Genomic DNA, 12933 nt, shown 5'->3' with positions numbered 1-12933 from the left:
GTGAGATTGAAAAACGAGAGATCAAAATAAAATTAAAAAACACGTGGAGGATAAATATTTTTGTAAAGCTTGGGCAAAATATTTATTGTAATCATAAGTATTCTTTTACTGCAAAAATTACCACACTTAAAGAAAATAACATTAATCTTACATTGTAATCATGTTTATTTATAATGAAGTAGAAAGTCTAGTTTATTTCAATAATTATCATTGTTTCTATCATATTTTTTTAAGTAATTATATAAAACAATCATAAACAAATCTTGACATGGTGTCTTGTGTTTAGATAAAAATTTATAACTTGATAGCCCACGTTATCAACTTGAGAAAAAAAAATTAAAAATTACCAAGTTAATCAAAAGGTAAGGTTGTTGTTGTATATTTAGTCTTTTATTCAAATAAATACAAACACTAATTAATGGTGTGGAGGATAATAAAAAGAAGCACATTAAAGAGCGGGAATAATGATAATAGCGGAGGTAGCATCATCCTATGTTGCAGGAGCAACAAGAAGCTACGATCCCATCCACAAACATATTTGGAGATTAATTACACGGTGACCCAGTTCTTATCGATTCAAGATTTTAGAAGGATTGTTGCCTGTTAAACGTCTAGGCGTTCCTTCGGTTACGGCCAAACTTTCTGCAGGATTTCAGGCCTTCAAGCAGAATATTGATGCTAGAATTCATCAACATGCCCATGTTTTGCACAAGTCATTTAACAAAATCGTGCAAGTAGACAAATTTGCAAGAAAGGCATGAGAAAGCATATGCTCGAAAGGACCTTAAAACCAAAAAAGGAAGTAGAGGCCTTCTCTTTTTCTTGCCTTCGTTCAAAGAACTTCTCTACATCAGGTATAGCTGTGTTAAGGGTTGAAGACCATCATTACAGGGTTACAGCCACCATGCCACCTCCACCACCACAAACAGATTTCGTTACTATATAGTTTTCCCTCGCAAAGGAAACAATGTCACAGGATAATTGCCACCATCAAACATTTACCCCATCGAGATTGAACATGCACAGACCTCAAGAAAATATTATTGTAAACAACGTGGTTGAGTTGCAGAGTGAAACTCTAGCCATACATATGAGATAAGACAAATTACGAATGCATTCATGCCAGGCAGAGATAATTGAAAATCCAACTTGAGTACGAATTCAAAATATCTATAATCTTAAAATAGTCAAAAAAAAAAAAGACTTCGGATACTTGAATATCCAAACAAAACTGTCGTTAGAAACATCCCAGAAAGTGCTGAAATAATCTAACAGGCAGTGACAATAACCAAAAGATATGACAGAAATGAAAATCATTAAACCTTGTCAGCCTTGGCGGCAGAGGCAGCAGCCTGTCCTCTAAGACGACCAGTTCTCCTAGCAGCAATGAGACCAACCTTTTGACCAGGAGGAGCATCACGCCTGACTGTGCTAGCATGACCAATATGTTGATGGTTACCACCACCATGAGGATGCTCAACAGGATTCATAGCCACACCACGCACCTTAGGCCAGCAGTTCCTCTTCACCCTGAACTTGTGGTAAGCATTACCAGCCTTCAGCATGGGCTTCTCGGTCCTTCCTCCACCCGCAACCTGTCCAATCATTCCACGGCAGCCACTTGGAACAATCTTCTTGGAGCCAGATGGGAGCTTGATCCTGCAAGGAATAATCCCAACATATAGTTATCAAAACTATCTTTCATACAGAGATCTTTCATACAGAGATGCAAATATGATAAAAACTTCAACTACTGGCATGGTGGCATATATCTTTGTCAGCGATCTTGTCAAATTAACAAGAGAAACAAAATCATAAAAATCTACCAGCATGAAAACTAAAGCATTCCTTTGCAAATAAAGGATAACCATCATGGCAGAATTATTTAACTCAGACCACAGCAGAGAAATGAAACATAGGCAACAAAGAGCAATATAGCTGAGCCAATTAATCAAAACACAACCATTCCACTCTAAAAATACTTCTCAACCGAAGTTATAACGTTTACACAAACAGCTTCTCAATTCATTACAACAAAAATAACAAAAACCCACTACATATCCAACATATTTATTATAAAACACTCCCAAGTACCTTCACACAAACAGCTTGTCAATTCATTACAGCAACAAAAAAAAACCCACTTCAGATCCAAAACATATTTATTATAAGACATTGTCAAACATCAAACCCGGCAATAAAATCACAAAATGAACCAAACCCACGAAATAATTTTACAAAACAACTAAAGTAAAGGGTTGGGTAATACCTGGTGGTATCATTATCAGGATTGTGACTGATAACAATAGCATAATCCCCGGAAGCTCTAGCAAAAACACCACGGTCTCCAACATGATGTTCCACGTTACAAACAACAGCTCCTTCAGGAACAGATCTCAGAGGCAGGACATTCCCAACCATCAAATTAGCCTTCTTTCCACAGTATACAAACTGTCCAGTATACATACCCTCAGCAGCCACAAAAAGCTCCTTCTGCTTCTTATACCTAAAGGGATGTCTGAACGTAATTCGGGCTAATGGGGCACCACGACCCGGGTCATGAATGATTTCGGTGACAACACCTTTCAAGTAACCATTTCTTTCACCGAAGTCCAGAGACCTGAACCTTGCCGGACCCTTGCGATGGTGGGTGTGGGATTTGAAAACAGAGCCAGCTCCCTTGCGCTGGGCACGAATTACACGACCCATTTGTGGTGGTTGTGTGTGAAGCAAGTAACTGAAAATAGGTGGCAAAGAGTGAATATGAGAAGAATATATGGGATTATTTAATGATCAATAAGTGAAGTAGTCTTTCACAACAAGTCATAAAATGATTTATATATTTATAATATAAGCTTGATACCTCTTCATACCCCATCATTGGAGACTGGTTGAGTTAAAAATAATTCATATTGCCAAATTAAATTCTTTAAGTTTAAGAAATAAATTCATTCTGGTTTTACAATGGAGATTAATTTTAATTAAGATAAAAGATTTAATTTTAAATAAATTTAAAACAAAACTATGATTTCATCAAATGAGCATGCCTAATTAACGATACTAATTTAATTCCAAATGTGACAAACCCCCTTAATACCTACCTTAGCAGTCATATTTACAATGAAACTTCAGATTTTTACAAGAAAAGAAACCATATAAACCCACAGATTATGTTTTTTCCTTGACATGCAACAGCCAACAAAAGCAGGAAAAAAACTGTCAAAAAAGAGGAAACAGAGTAGAGGATCAAGATTCATGCTTGTTTAATTTAAAATCATATTCAATTTGTAAAATTCTTCACAAATTGGCCGGTGTACAAAGAATGAATCACATAAACATATTGATCAACAAAAAAAATATGAATAAAGAAGACCATAAATTATCCCAAGTCAAGAATCCCCGCCAACAGTGGATATAAATTATAGTTACTAGGCGCGCCAACCCAACAGAACCGTAAAAATACCGTAAAAATGACTAGAAATTCAAGTCTCAATTTTTCTGTCTTTTTTGCTCTGCTCTCTCTTCGACATACTTTATTATGGAGACCCGACCAGTTTTAACCATTCTTTGCAGAATCTTTTACCCAATCAGTTCATCCATTTTTTTCAAACAAAACATTAGCTTTTCCGAGAGATGTACAAAAAGCTAAATTGGGATATTTCAAAATTTCAGCGTAGTTGTTTTATAACTGAAAGTTGAATGGATGTAAACATATGCATATGGAGTTTTGAGTTCAAACTACATTATGGTAGTTTTTACGTCGTGGACAATAATGGGGATCTAAAGTCCTAAAATATCTGGTATTGGTTAGCTAGGCATGGTGAAGATATCTATGGCACCAGAATAAGAACTGTGGGGTTAATTGACAGACAGCGCAGATGTTTACCTGAATGGTGGAGGCAAGAGCAAGCTGCCGAAGGGGAAAGAGCGGGATGGCAGCGACCAGAGAAAGCCGCCGAAGGAGAAAGAGCGGGTTGGCAGCGACAAGAGCAAGCAGTTAGGTTTAGAAACCCTAAACTCCTACTGTGTATATCTAGAGACAGAGAGCAGGGTATAAATATAATATTTTCAACTATGAATATGAATAAAAAGTTATAAAAGATAAATACAGGAGGACGTAGATGTCTTTCGAAGTATGTTAATAATTATTTTTTAAAGTATTTTTTATTTTAAAATATATTAAAATAATATTTTTATTTTTTAAATTAACACATTAAAATAATATAAAAATAATTTTAAATAAAAAATTTAAATTCATATAAAATATTGTTTAGAAAGCAATTCAAAATTATAACTTTAAAAAACTCGTTTTTTTATTTACATGTATTTTAAAAAAAAATTAACATGTTTTTTTTTAAATATTTTCTTAATCTATATTGTGGATCAATTTATGTGTTAGATAAAATTAAATTTTGAAAAATTATTTTAAAGAAGCACGTATTTAGAAAAAATAGATTCATTTTATGTTACAATAAGCTTGTTATTTGCTTTTTGTTATTTTAATTTTTAAAATTTTATTTGGGGGGTCAAATATAGCCTACACAAGGATGTAAAGCATTTATTATTAGTTTTTTAAAATAAAATGTATTTGTTTTTTTCTTTTTCTCCTTGAAATACCTTCTCTTAAATTCTAATTAGAACCGCCGAAAATAACTCATTTTTATTGTTTTTATTTAATTTTATAGATGAGATTTTTTCATCCTTTTACTTATTTTATATTATCAAGGCCTGGTCATTTCAAGTATAATTCTCTTTTTAAATTAAATGTTTATATCGATGGGATATTAAATATTTTAAATAGAGGTCTTCAGTTTATATCATATCATTTCAAAGGGGATGGCAACAATTGGTAGTATTGGGAGACTAAAATCCCTTATAGATGTAAATGGTAGTGCTATCTGTTCTCCAATTGATCTATGATAGCAAGAGATTTGTCTGCAGCATCTGTGATTCCTAATACTTCTTCAATCAAGTGTGTTTTTTAATTTTATTTATTTTTAAAAATCATTTTGATATGTTAGTATTAAAAAAATTATTATAATATATTTTTAAATAAAAAATATTAAAAATAACTATGATTATAATCTCAAATAATATCTGATTTATGGTAGAAGAAATTTGTTTGTGTATATGATATGAAATAAAAAATCTTATTTTAGAAAACCTTGGTTTTACAAGTTTAGAGGTTTCTTCTTTTTTTTCATCACAAAAGCTATGAAGATTTTTCTTCGTATTTTTTTTTCCTGATAATATATGCTCAGAGTGACATTTATAAAAATATTTCATCTAAAGAAAATAAATCTTTTACTCTAAAGAAATATAAACACTAATTATGTAAAAACATATAAACAAACACATTAAAAAAATATAGAAAATGAGAACAATAAAATATAAAATGGAAACACCATGGTGTTGAGACAGCCATAAATATTATTTTTTAGAGTGATTTTTGTTTAGAAATATATTAAAATAATATATTTTATTTTTTAAAATTTATTTTTAAGGCCAATACATTAAAATAATTAAAAAATATAAAAAACTAATTTAAAATAAAAATAAATGAAAAATGGCAAGACTGATTCAATCGTTGCATGAGACAGTCCCTGTATCTTCAGTCAGCAAGAAGATTTCAAAAGGATTGCATTACAGGGAAGCCTGTTCTCAGAGGCGTTTAAAATTATAATAAAAATTGTTATTTAAAATAATTTTTATTTAAAAATATATTTATTTATTTTTTTTAGCTTCAATTTTTAATTTTATTTTTTGAATAGTTTTAACAGATCAATGTTAAAAATATTTTTTTCAATAAAAAAAATAATTTTAATATATTTATAAGTAAATAAAACAATTTCAAAAAAGACATTCCAAATTCCCAAATAGACCCTACATCGGATATGGCTGTGCTGAGGGCTGATAAGAGCAAGTGATTATTGATTTTTTCTCAGATTCATTTATGTTCGGGAAAAGAGATTAGAACACCATCATTGCGAGGTTGGTGTTACAGTTACCGTGCTGCAACCACCGCCAACGGATCACCGTACAGTGTTCCCGTTGCGCATAAATTCATTTGATATCTATATCTTAAAAAGACGGAAACGAATGCCCTCTGAAACTTGAATATCCAAACAAAACTTTCTTTCGAGACATCCCACGAAGTGCTGAAATAATCTAAGAGGCAGCGACAATAACCAAAAAATATGACGGAAATGAAAATCACTAAGCCTTGTCAGCCTTGGAAGCAGTGGCAGCAGCCTGTCCTCTAAGACGACCAGTTCTCCTAGCAGCAATGAGACCAACTTTTTGACCAGGAGGAGCATCACGCCTGACTGTGCTAGCATGACCAATATGTTGATGGTTACCACCACCATGAGGATGCTCAACAGGATTCATAGCCACACCACGCACCTTAGGCCAGCAGTTCCTCTTCACCCTGAACTTGTGGTAAGCATTACCAGCCTTCAGCATGGGCTTCTCAGTCCTTCCTCCACCGGCAACCTGTCCAATCATTCCACGGCAGCCACTTGGAACGATCTTCTTGGAGCCAGATGGGAGCTTGATCCTGCAAGGAATAATCCCAACATATAATTAGCAAAACTATCTTACATACAGAGATGCAAATATGCTAAAAAATTCGACCACTGGCATGGTGGCGTATATCTGTCACCGATCTTGTCAAATTAACAAGATAATCAAAATCATAAAAATCTACAAGCTCGAAAACATAAACATGTCCTTTGCAAACAAAGGATAGTCATCATGGCAGAATTATTTAACACAGGCCACTGCAGCGAAATGAAACATAGGCTACCAAGAAGTTCAAAACAACGAAAAAACTTGACATAAAAGACATTACATGTGCATCGATCCATTGATAAAAGCAATTCAAAACCAGCAATCAAAATACATTATTTTCAAATCAATTAGATGCTGGATCTAAAAAACAAGTCATAAAATGCAAGTGTTCGTCTTTGTAAGTCTGCGAGTAAAATCAGTAAGCTAAATTTAGAGAAAAAAGGTTCACCAGCGTCATGAAAAACCCGTTACATTACACATAACCACATATTCAAATCCTTATACACTCTAATCACTCCACAGCAATCCACGGACCAATAACAATACAAACATAAACTTTAAGATGTAGAATACACTAGCAGTATAGCAAAAACAAAATAAACAATGATACAGTTTCATTTCGAAACCAGACAGAATCTGCATGTTCATAGGGAAAAAAATCAATTATTTTGTCAACCAAATACCTGAGCTAATTAATCAAAACACTAAACCATTCCCACTATAACCATATTTCTCAACCCAAGTTATAACCTTACACAAGCAGCTTCTCACTTCATTACAACAAAAAACACAAAAACCCACTTCAGATCCAAAACAGAGTTATTATCGAGCATCGTCAAGCTCAAACCCAGTAATAAAATCACAAAATGAAACGAACCCACGAAATTTTAAAAAAAAAAACAAATAAAGTAAGAGGTTGGGTAATACCTGGTGGTATCATTATCAGGATTGTGACTGATAACAATAGCATAATCCCCGGAAGCTCTAGCAAAAACACCACGGTCTCCAACATGATGTTCCACGTTACAAACAACAGCTCCTTCAGGAACAGATCTCAGAGGCAGGACATTCCCAACCATCAAATTAGCCTTCTTTCCACAGTATACAAACTGTCCAGTATACATACCCTCAGCAGCCACAAAAAGCTCCTTCTGCTTCTTATATCTAAAGGGATGTCTGAAAGTAACCCGGGCTAATGGAGCACCTCGACCCGGGTCATGAATGATTTCGGTGACAACACCTTTCAAGTAACCATTTCTTTCACCGAAGTCCAGAGACCTGAACCTTGCCGGACCCTTTCGGTGGTGGGTGTGGGATTTGAAAACGGAGCCAGCTCCCTTACGCTGGGCACGAATTACACGACCCATTCGTGGTGGCTGTGTGTGAAGTGAGCGGCTGCCGAAGTGTTCAGAGTTAGAGACTCAAGGAATAAGGATTAGGGTTTCGAGAATCCGGATATATAGGAGGATGGGTTAGAGGGTGGTTGTGCCATTGTGTTAGGGTTTAGAAATTGTAGCCATGAATTTGGGTTTGTGGGTATGGAAGAAAAGCCCATTTGAGTGGATTGACCCATGATGAAAATAATTTCTTTTTTATTCATGTACTGAATGGAGTTACAAAATTAATTTCATTAATTTTTAACTAAAGAAAAAATATTTAATATAACTATACACTCCTATCCCACGTAAATTTTTTTAATGATGGGATCCATATGTAGTTGGGAAGGAAGAGCAGGATATATCTAATAATTCTCTATAAATATAAATAGAAAGGGACAGAGATAAACATAGATTTTGAAAATCTTCAAGAATGTATCATTGCATTTAAATGTATTTTAAAACTATTTTACGAAATTTTTATCTATACTTTTCAATTCCCAATGATATTTATAGAAATATATATATCTAGATGTTGGTAGGGGTGATTATTGTTAGTTCGGTTTGGTTTTTATCAAAATAAATAACCAAATTAATTAAAAAAATAAAATCAAACTGAAACTAATTCTAATCAATCAATTTCAATTTGGTTTTTTAGAATAAAAACCAACTTAAACCGGTTTGACTTGATTTTTCTAGTTTGGATTGAGTTTTACTTGATTTTTTTTTATTTGACTCGATTTTTTTTATTTCAAGTTTATAAAATCTGATTTGACTTAATTTTTTTGATTTCAAGTTTATAAAATTAAAACTGAACTGATCAGTTTTTTAAAAAATTTAATCAATTTTTTTTATAATTTATTTTTTTAGTTATTTTTTTTAGTTATCTTAATTTAATAAATATTTTATTTTTTCTGCTCACCCCTAATGTTAGTGTCAAGAAGTTAAAAGAGGATCATGTCTTCCAGTGGAGCTAATTTTTTTCAATTACTTTTACTTTTTATTATATATTTTTTTTTTAAAAACGGTGGAGATAATTTTTTTCAATTAATTTTACTTTTTATTATATATTTTTTTTTTAAAAAAAGGAATTATCAATTGAGTGCTTTTAATTTTAAAAGCTAACAAGTATCTACCTTGCATTCTTGGATAGCTTATATTTCACAAAGACTATTAGAGATTTGATGTGCTATTTTTTTATATACATGTGTGAGTGTCTCTGCAACGAGAAATTTAAAAATTTTATAATCAAATTCATCTATTACATTTCCTCATCAAATATATATATTTTTTCATTAAATTGGCATGTGAGATCTAATATATACGATAAGTGTGCATGGTTATTTTTTATTTTATTTAAAATCTAGTTTTTGTATTTTTATTTTTAAATTTGAGACCATGTGATTTTATTTTTTATTTGAGGATTTGTATTTTTAAAAATTTATCAATTGAATATTTATAATTATAAAAGTTAACATGTATATACTTTGCTGTCTCTACATCCTCTGTAGGTTATACTTTATAAATTTTTAAAAAATAAAACTAAAATAACTAGTTAATTAATGATATTTTCATTAAATGTCCAATTGACATTATTGTGGGAGCATAGTTGAATTGGTGGAAAATCAGAATAAAAAAAGAGGAAAAACTATATGGCCATGACGACGCTTAGCACAGTTGATCTTTTTATTAAGTGTTCAATTGACATTATTTTGTGGGCCACAGTAAACTAGGTAGGAAAATTAAAATTAATAAAAAAAACAAAAGAAAGGAAAAACTATGTGGTCTGAAATTGTATTTATAAGCAATTAAATCCATATTGTTATTAATCCAATTTTTTTTTCTGTTATTGTTTGATTACTGTGTGGTATAAAAACAATATATATTTGATTGAAGAAATAAACAGAAATTATATTTACAGAGTTGACCAAAACATATAGATAATAGTCTAAAAACTTTACTTAAAAGAAAACCCGAAGAATAAATAAAATATATTTATCAATTATACTTTAAAAAATAAAATTTATCCTCACTTAACAAAAACCTCAAAATTACTCACCGCTTCATCTGTTAAATACACATAAAAAATATTTTTTAAATATTTTAAACAATCTATTTGTAATTTTACCAAGATTCCTATTCAGCTTAGATCGGCTGTGCATTTTTATTCGAGATATTAACCAGACGTTTAGCCAAGAATTTTCACAATTCACTAAAATTAAATTAATTAAAAAATTAAAAAGGAGGAGGAGGAGGAAGCAGACAGGAGTAGATGCCTCCTAACGAGAGGAAACTGATAGCTGAGTTTTCATAAAAAAGGAGGAGGAGGAGGAGGAGAACGAAGCAGACAGGAGTAGATGCCTCCTCACGAGAGGAAACTGATAGCTGAGTTTTCATTTCACCAAGAACAAGGCAGTACAGCAAAGATACAAATCACTGCATATCATCGAAAACAAAGGATGATTATTCAAGAACGCAACTGCATTTGTATCTCTCTCCACCTGCGAAGCCATGAAATGAGCTGCCTTATTCCCAGTTCTAACAAACAAGGTGAAAAACAAGAACATTAATTAGCGGCCTGCATGATGTAAAAGACTATATAGTCTCTACATCCCATGCAAATGGAGGATTTCCGAGCCAATAATATGGTAAACTGAAAAAAAAAGTACTTCGATATTTATAGATAGAAGAGGCAGAAACCATCGAGTTTTTCCTTTCTACAAATAAAGGTTTTCCAGCCTCCTCGCGGCTTCCAGGATACTCTCTCGGTGTCCAAAAGCAGAGACTCTCATGAACTCTTCACCTGCTGGACCAAAACCAGAACCTGGAACGGTTATTATATGAGTCCTCTCCAGAATCTCAGTAAATACATCCCAAGATTTTGAACCAGGAAAATGTACCCAGAGGTAAGGAGCATTTTTACCACCATATACTTTGAGACCAAGAGAAGCAAAAGTGTTGAGCAGTATTTTTGCGTTCTCCTTGTAGTAGTCAGTAATGGAACACACAGCTGCGAAACCCTCTGGGGAAAGACATGCCAGTCCACCAACCTGAGATATGCTTGATGCTCCATTGAAGCAGGTGCATACAATGCGATTAAAGTCATTTATTACGGGAAAACCATTTGAGAAGGACAGTTCTTCAGGAACAACTGTCCAGCCAAGACGAATGCCAGTGAACCCTGCGAATTTAGAGAAAGATGAAACTTCAATCGCAACCTCTCTTGCCCCAGGAATTTCAAAGATCGACCGAGGAGAATCATCACTGATATAGGCTGCGTAGGCAGAGTCAAAAATTATGATCGATCCATTCTCCTTAGCAAACTTCACAAGTTGCTCCAACTGCTGTCGCGTTGCTGCATGTCCGGTGGGATTATTCGGAGAGCAAAAGAAAATTATATCAGATCGTGAAGTTTTAGCCAAGTCAGGAAAAAAGTTTGTCTGGGGCACACATTTCATGTACTCAATGTTCCCATACATCCGATATTTATCTTCAAAATCACCACCTTGACCAATTATGACACTTGAATCTACATATGCTGGAAAGGATGGATCCTGCACGGCTATTGACACATCGGAACCGAGGAGCAGCTGAAGGCGAGGAATATCACACTGTGCGCCATCTGACACGAAAACTTCTGTTTCCTTTATCTGAACATCTTTGTAAAATGTTTCTGCAATAGCTTTCCTCAAGGCTTTGTTGCCCTGTTCAGCTCCATACCCTCTATAACCTTCTGCCGTTGAAAGTGAAAGTGCATAATTTGCCATGCTTGAAGCTATGATATCCGGTAGGGGCTCTGTGGTATCGCCAATTCCAAGGCTTATCAATTTTGCATCGGGATACTTCTCAATGTGTTGAACCTCACGCTTTGAGATCTCAGGAAACAGATAGCCACTGCGTAACTTCTCCATGTTGACATTGCGGGGCACCTTTGTATTGCCAGCACTTCCCTCCTTTTGGGTTTTCGAACTGGCCTGGATAAACCTAGGCCGCATGAAATCTCTACATGACATAGACTTCCCAGTTGTAGAATTGTACATTTTGGATTAGGATTTTTTCCTCAGTCCCAACTCTTTCAAAGTTTTCTCTCAGATGCGAAACGAGCGGTGGCATGAACACCACCCCTGTACATCGAGAAATATATAGACGCAAGCTGCTGTCATTCAGCACTAGAAAAAATGCGTCATAATCATGTCACCCTCGACCTCAATTATTTTCAAGGCGGCCACTACAGAAATTTCCGCAATAGTTGGTAACTTCGAGTGTGTCTCTTTTTTGAAGTAATTTTTTATGTTTATGGTTTAAAAAAATATGGTTTGTCATTGGTAGTTGGATTTAGATATGTATTTAATATAATTTATGGTTAAAGTTTATATATAGTAAAAAATATATATAAAATATTTGATAAAATTGTGATTATGATTATTTTTTAAAGTGTTTTTTATTTAGAAATATATTAAAATAATATGTTTTTATTTAAAAAATTATTTTTAATATCAGTATATTAAAATAATATTAAAACATAAAAAAATATTTCAATTTAAAGCAAATAAAAAAAATTTAATTTTTTTCAAAAGTAAATGTAAAAACAAATAAGATTTTACAAAACTTAATTAAAAAATATATAAAAAATACGTTTCAAACTTTACCAAATACCTTACTATATTTGTTTAACTGAAAATACAAAACCAATAAAAAACAAATACAATCTTAATCCTTCAAAGCAAAAATATATAAAATTGTTCTATTAATTTTTTTAAAGATTAATAAAAATTATAATCTAAAATTTTATTTAATATCATAAATTTATGAGTTAAGTTGAGATGATATTTTAATATAATATCATAGTTTTGTGACCATGTGGCCATATCATGTCTATTTTATTTGATAAGATTTAGTATAGAGTAGATTCATTGAAGTTTTGACATCAAGAAGTCTATAACGTGGTCAAGTGGTAAGTACTTGGGATCAAGGGGTTTGCTTC

The 12933-nt window shown here is 32.8% G+C and overlaps 3 protein-coding genes across 3 annotated transcripts; all 3 read right to left on the bottom strand.

Annotated features, from left to right (window-relative positions):
- Positions 1-1109: 1109 nt before the first annotated feature.
- Positions 1110-4044, bottom strand: LOC105126699 (60S ribosomal protein L8-1). The gene is made up of 3 exons (XM_011027640.1): positions 3887-4044; positions 2270-2737; positions 1110-1659 (listed from the first exon to the last, which is right to left on the bottom strand). Exons 2-3 carry the CDS (start codon positions 2707-2709, stop codon positions 1317-1319), a joined length of 783 nt encoding a protein of 260 aa, XP_011025942.1. The 5' UTR covers positions 2710-2737; positions 3887-4044; the 3' UTR covers positions 1110-1316.
- A 2011-nt stretch (positions 4045-6055) lies between these two features.
- On the bottom strand, positions 6056-8045 carry LOC105126698 (60S ribosomal protein L8-3). The gene is made up of 2 exons (XM_011027639.1): positions 7501-8045; positions 6056-6559 (listed from the first exon to the last, which is right to left on the bottom strand). Exons 1-2 carry the CDS (start codon positions 7938-7940, stop codon positions 6217-6219), a joined length of 783 nt encoding a protein of 260 aa, XP_011025941.1. The 5' UTR covers positions 7941-8045; the 3' UTR covers positions 6056-6216.
- A 2294-nt stretch (positions 8046-10339) lies between these two features.
- On the bottom strand, positions 10340-12045 carry LOC105126697 (aminotransferase ALD1-like). Its single transcript, XM_011027638.1, has one exon. It carries the CDS (start codon positions 11987-11989, stop codon positions 10667-10669), a length of 1323 nt encoding a protein of 440 aa, XP_011025940.1. The 5' UTR covers positions 11990-12045; the 3' UTR covers positions 10340-10666.
- Between the last annotated feature and the right edge of the window lie 888 nt (positions 12046-12933).

Source organism: Populus euphratica, unplaced genomic scaffold (assembly GCF_000495115.2).
Source record: "Populus euphratica unplaced genomic scaffold, PopEup_1.0 scaffold41.1, whole genome shotgun sequence".
NCBI lineage: Eukaryota > Viridiplantae > Streptophyta > Magnoliopsida > Malpighiales > Salicaceae > Populus > Populus euphratica.
The sequence above is the reverse complement of the archived record's forward strand: the minus strand, read 5'-3'. Positions and strand labels throughout refer to the sequence as shown.

Coding starts and splice junctions, on each gene's coding strand:
- LOC105126699 (XM_011027640.1), bottom strand. CDS start 2,709: ATGGGTCGTGTAATTCGTGCCCAGCGCAAGGGAGCTGGCTCTGTTTTC. Junction 1,660..2,269: donor CCTGATAATGATACCACCAG/GTATTACCCAAC, acceptor TATTCCTTGCAG/GATCAAGCTCCCATCTGGCT.
- LOC105126698 (XM_011027639.1), bottom strand. CDS start 7,940: ATGGGTCGTGTAATTCGTGCCCAGCGTAAGGGAGCTGGCTCCGTTTTC. Junction 6,560..7,500: donor CCTGATAATGATACCACCAG/GTATTACCCAAC, acceptor TATTCCTTGCAG/GATCAAGCTCCCATCTGGCT.
- LOC105126697 (XM_011027638.1), bottom strand. CDS start 11,989: ATGTACAATTCTACAACTGGGAAGTCTATGTCATGTAGAGATTTCATG.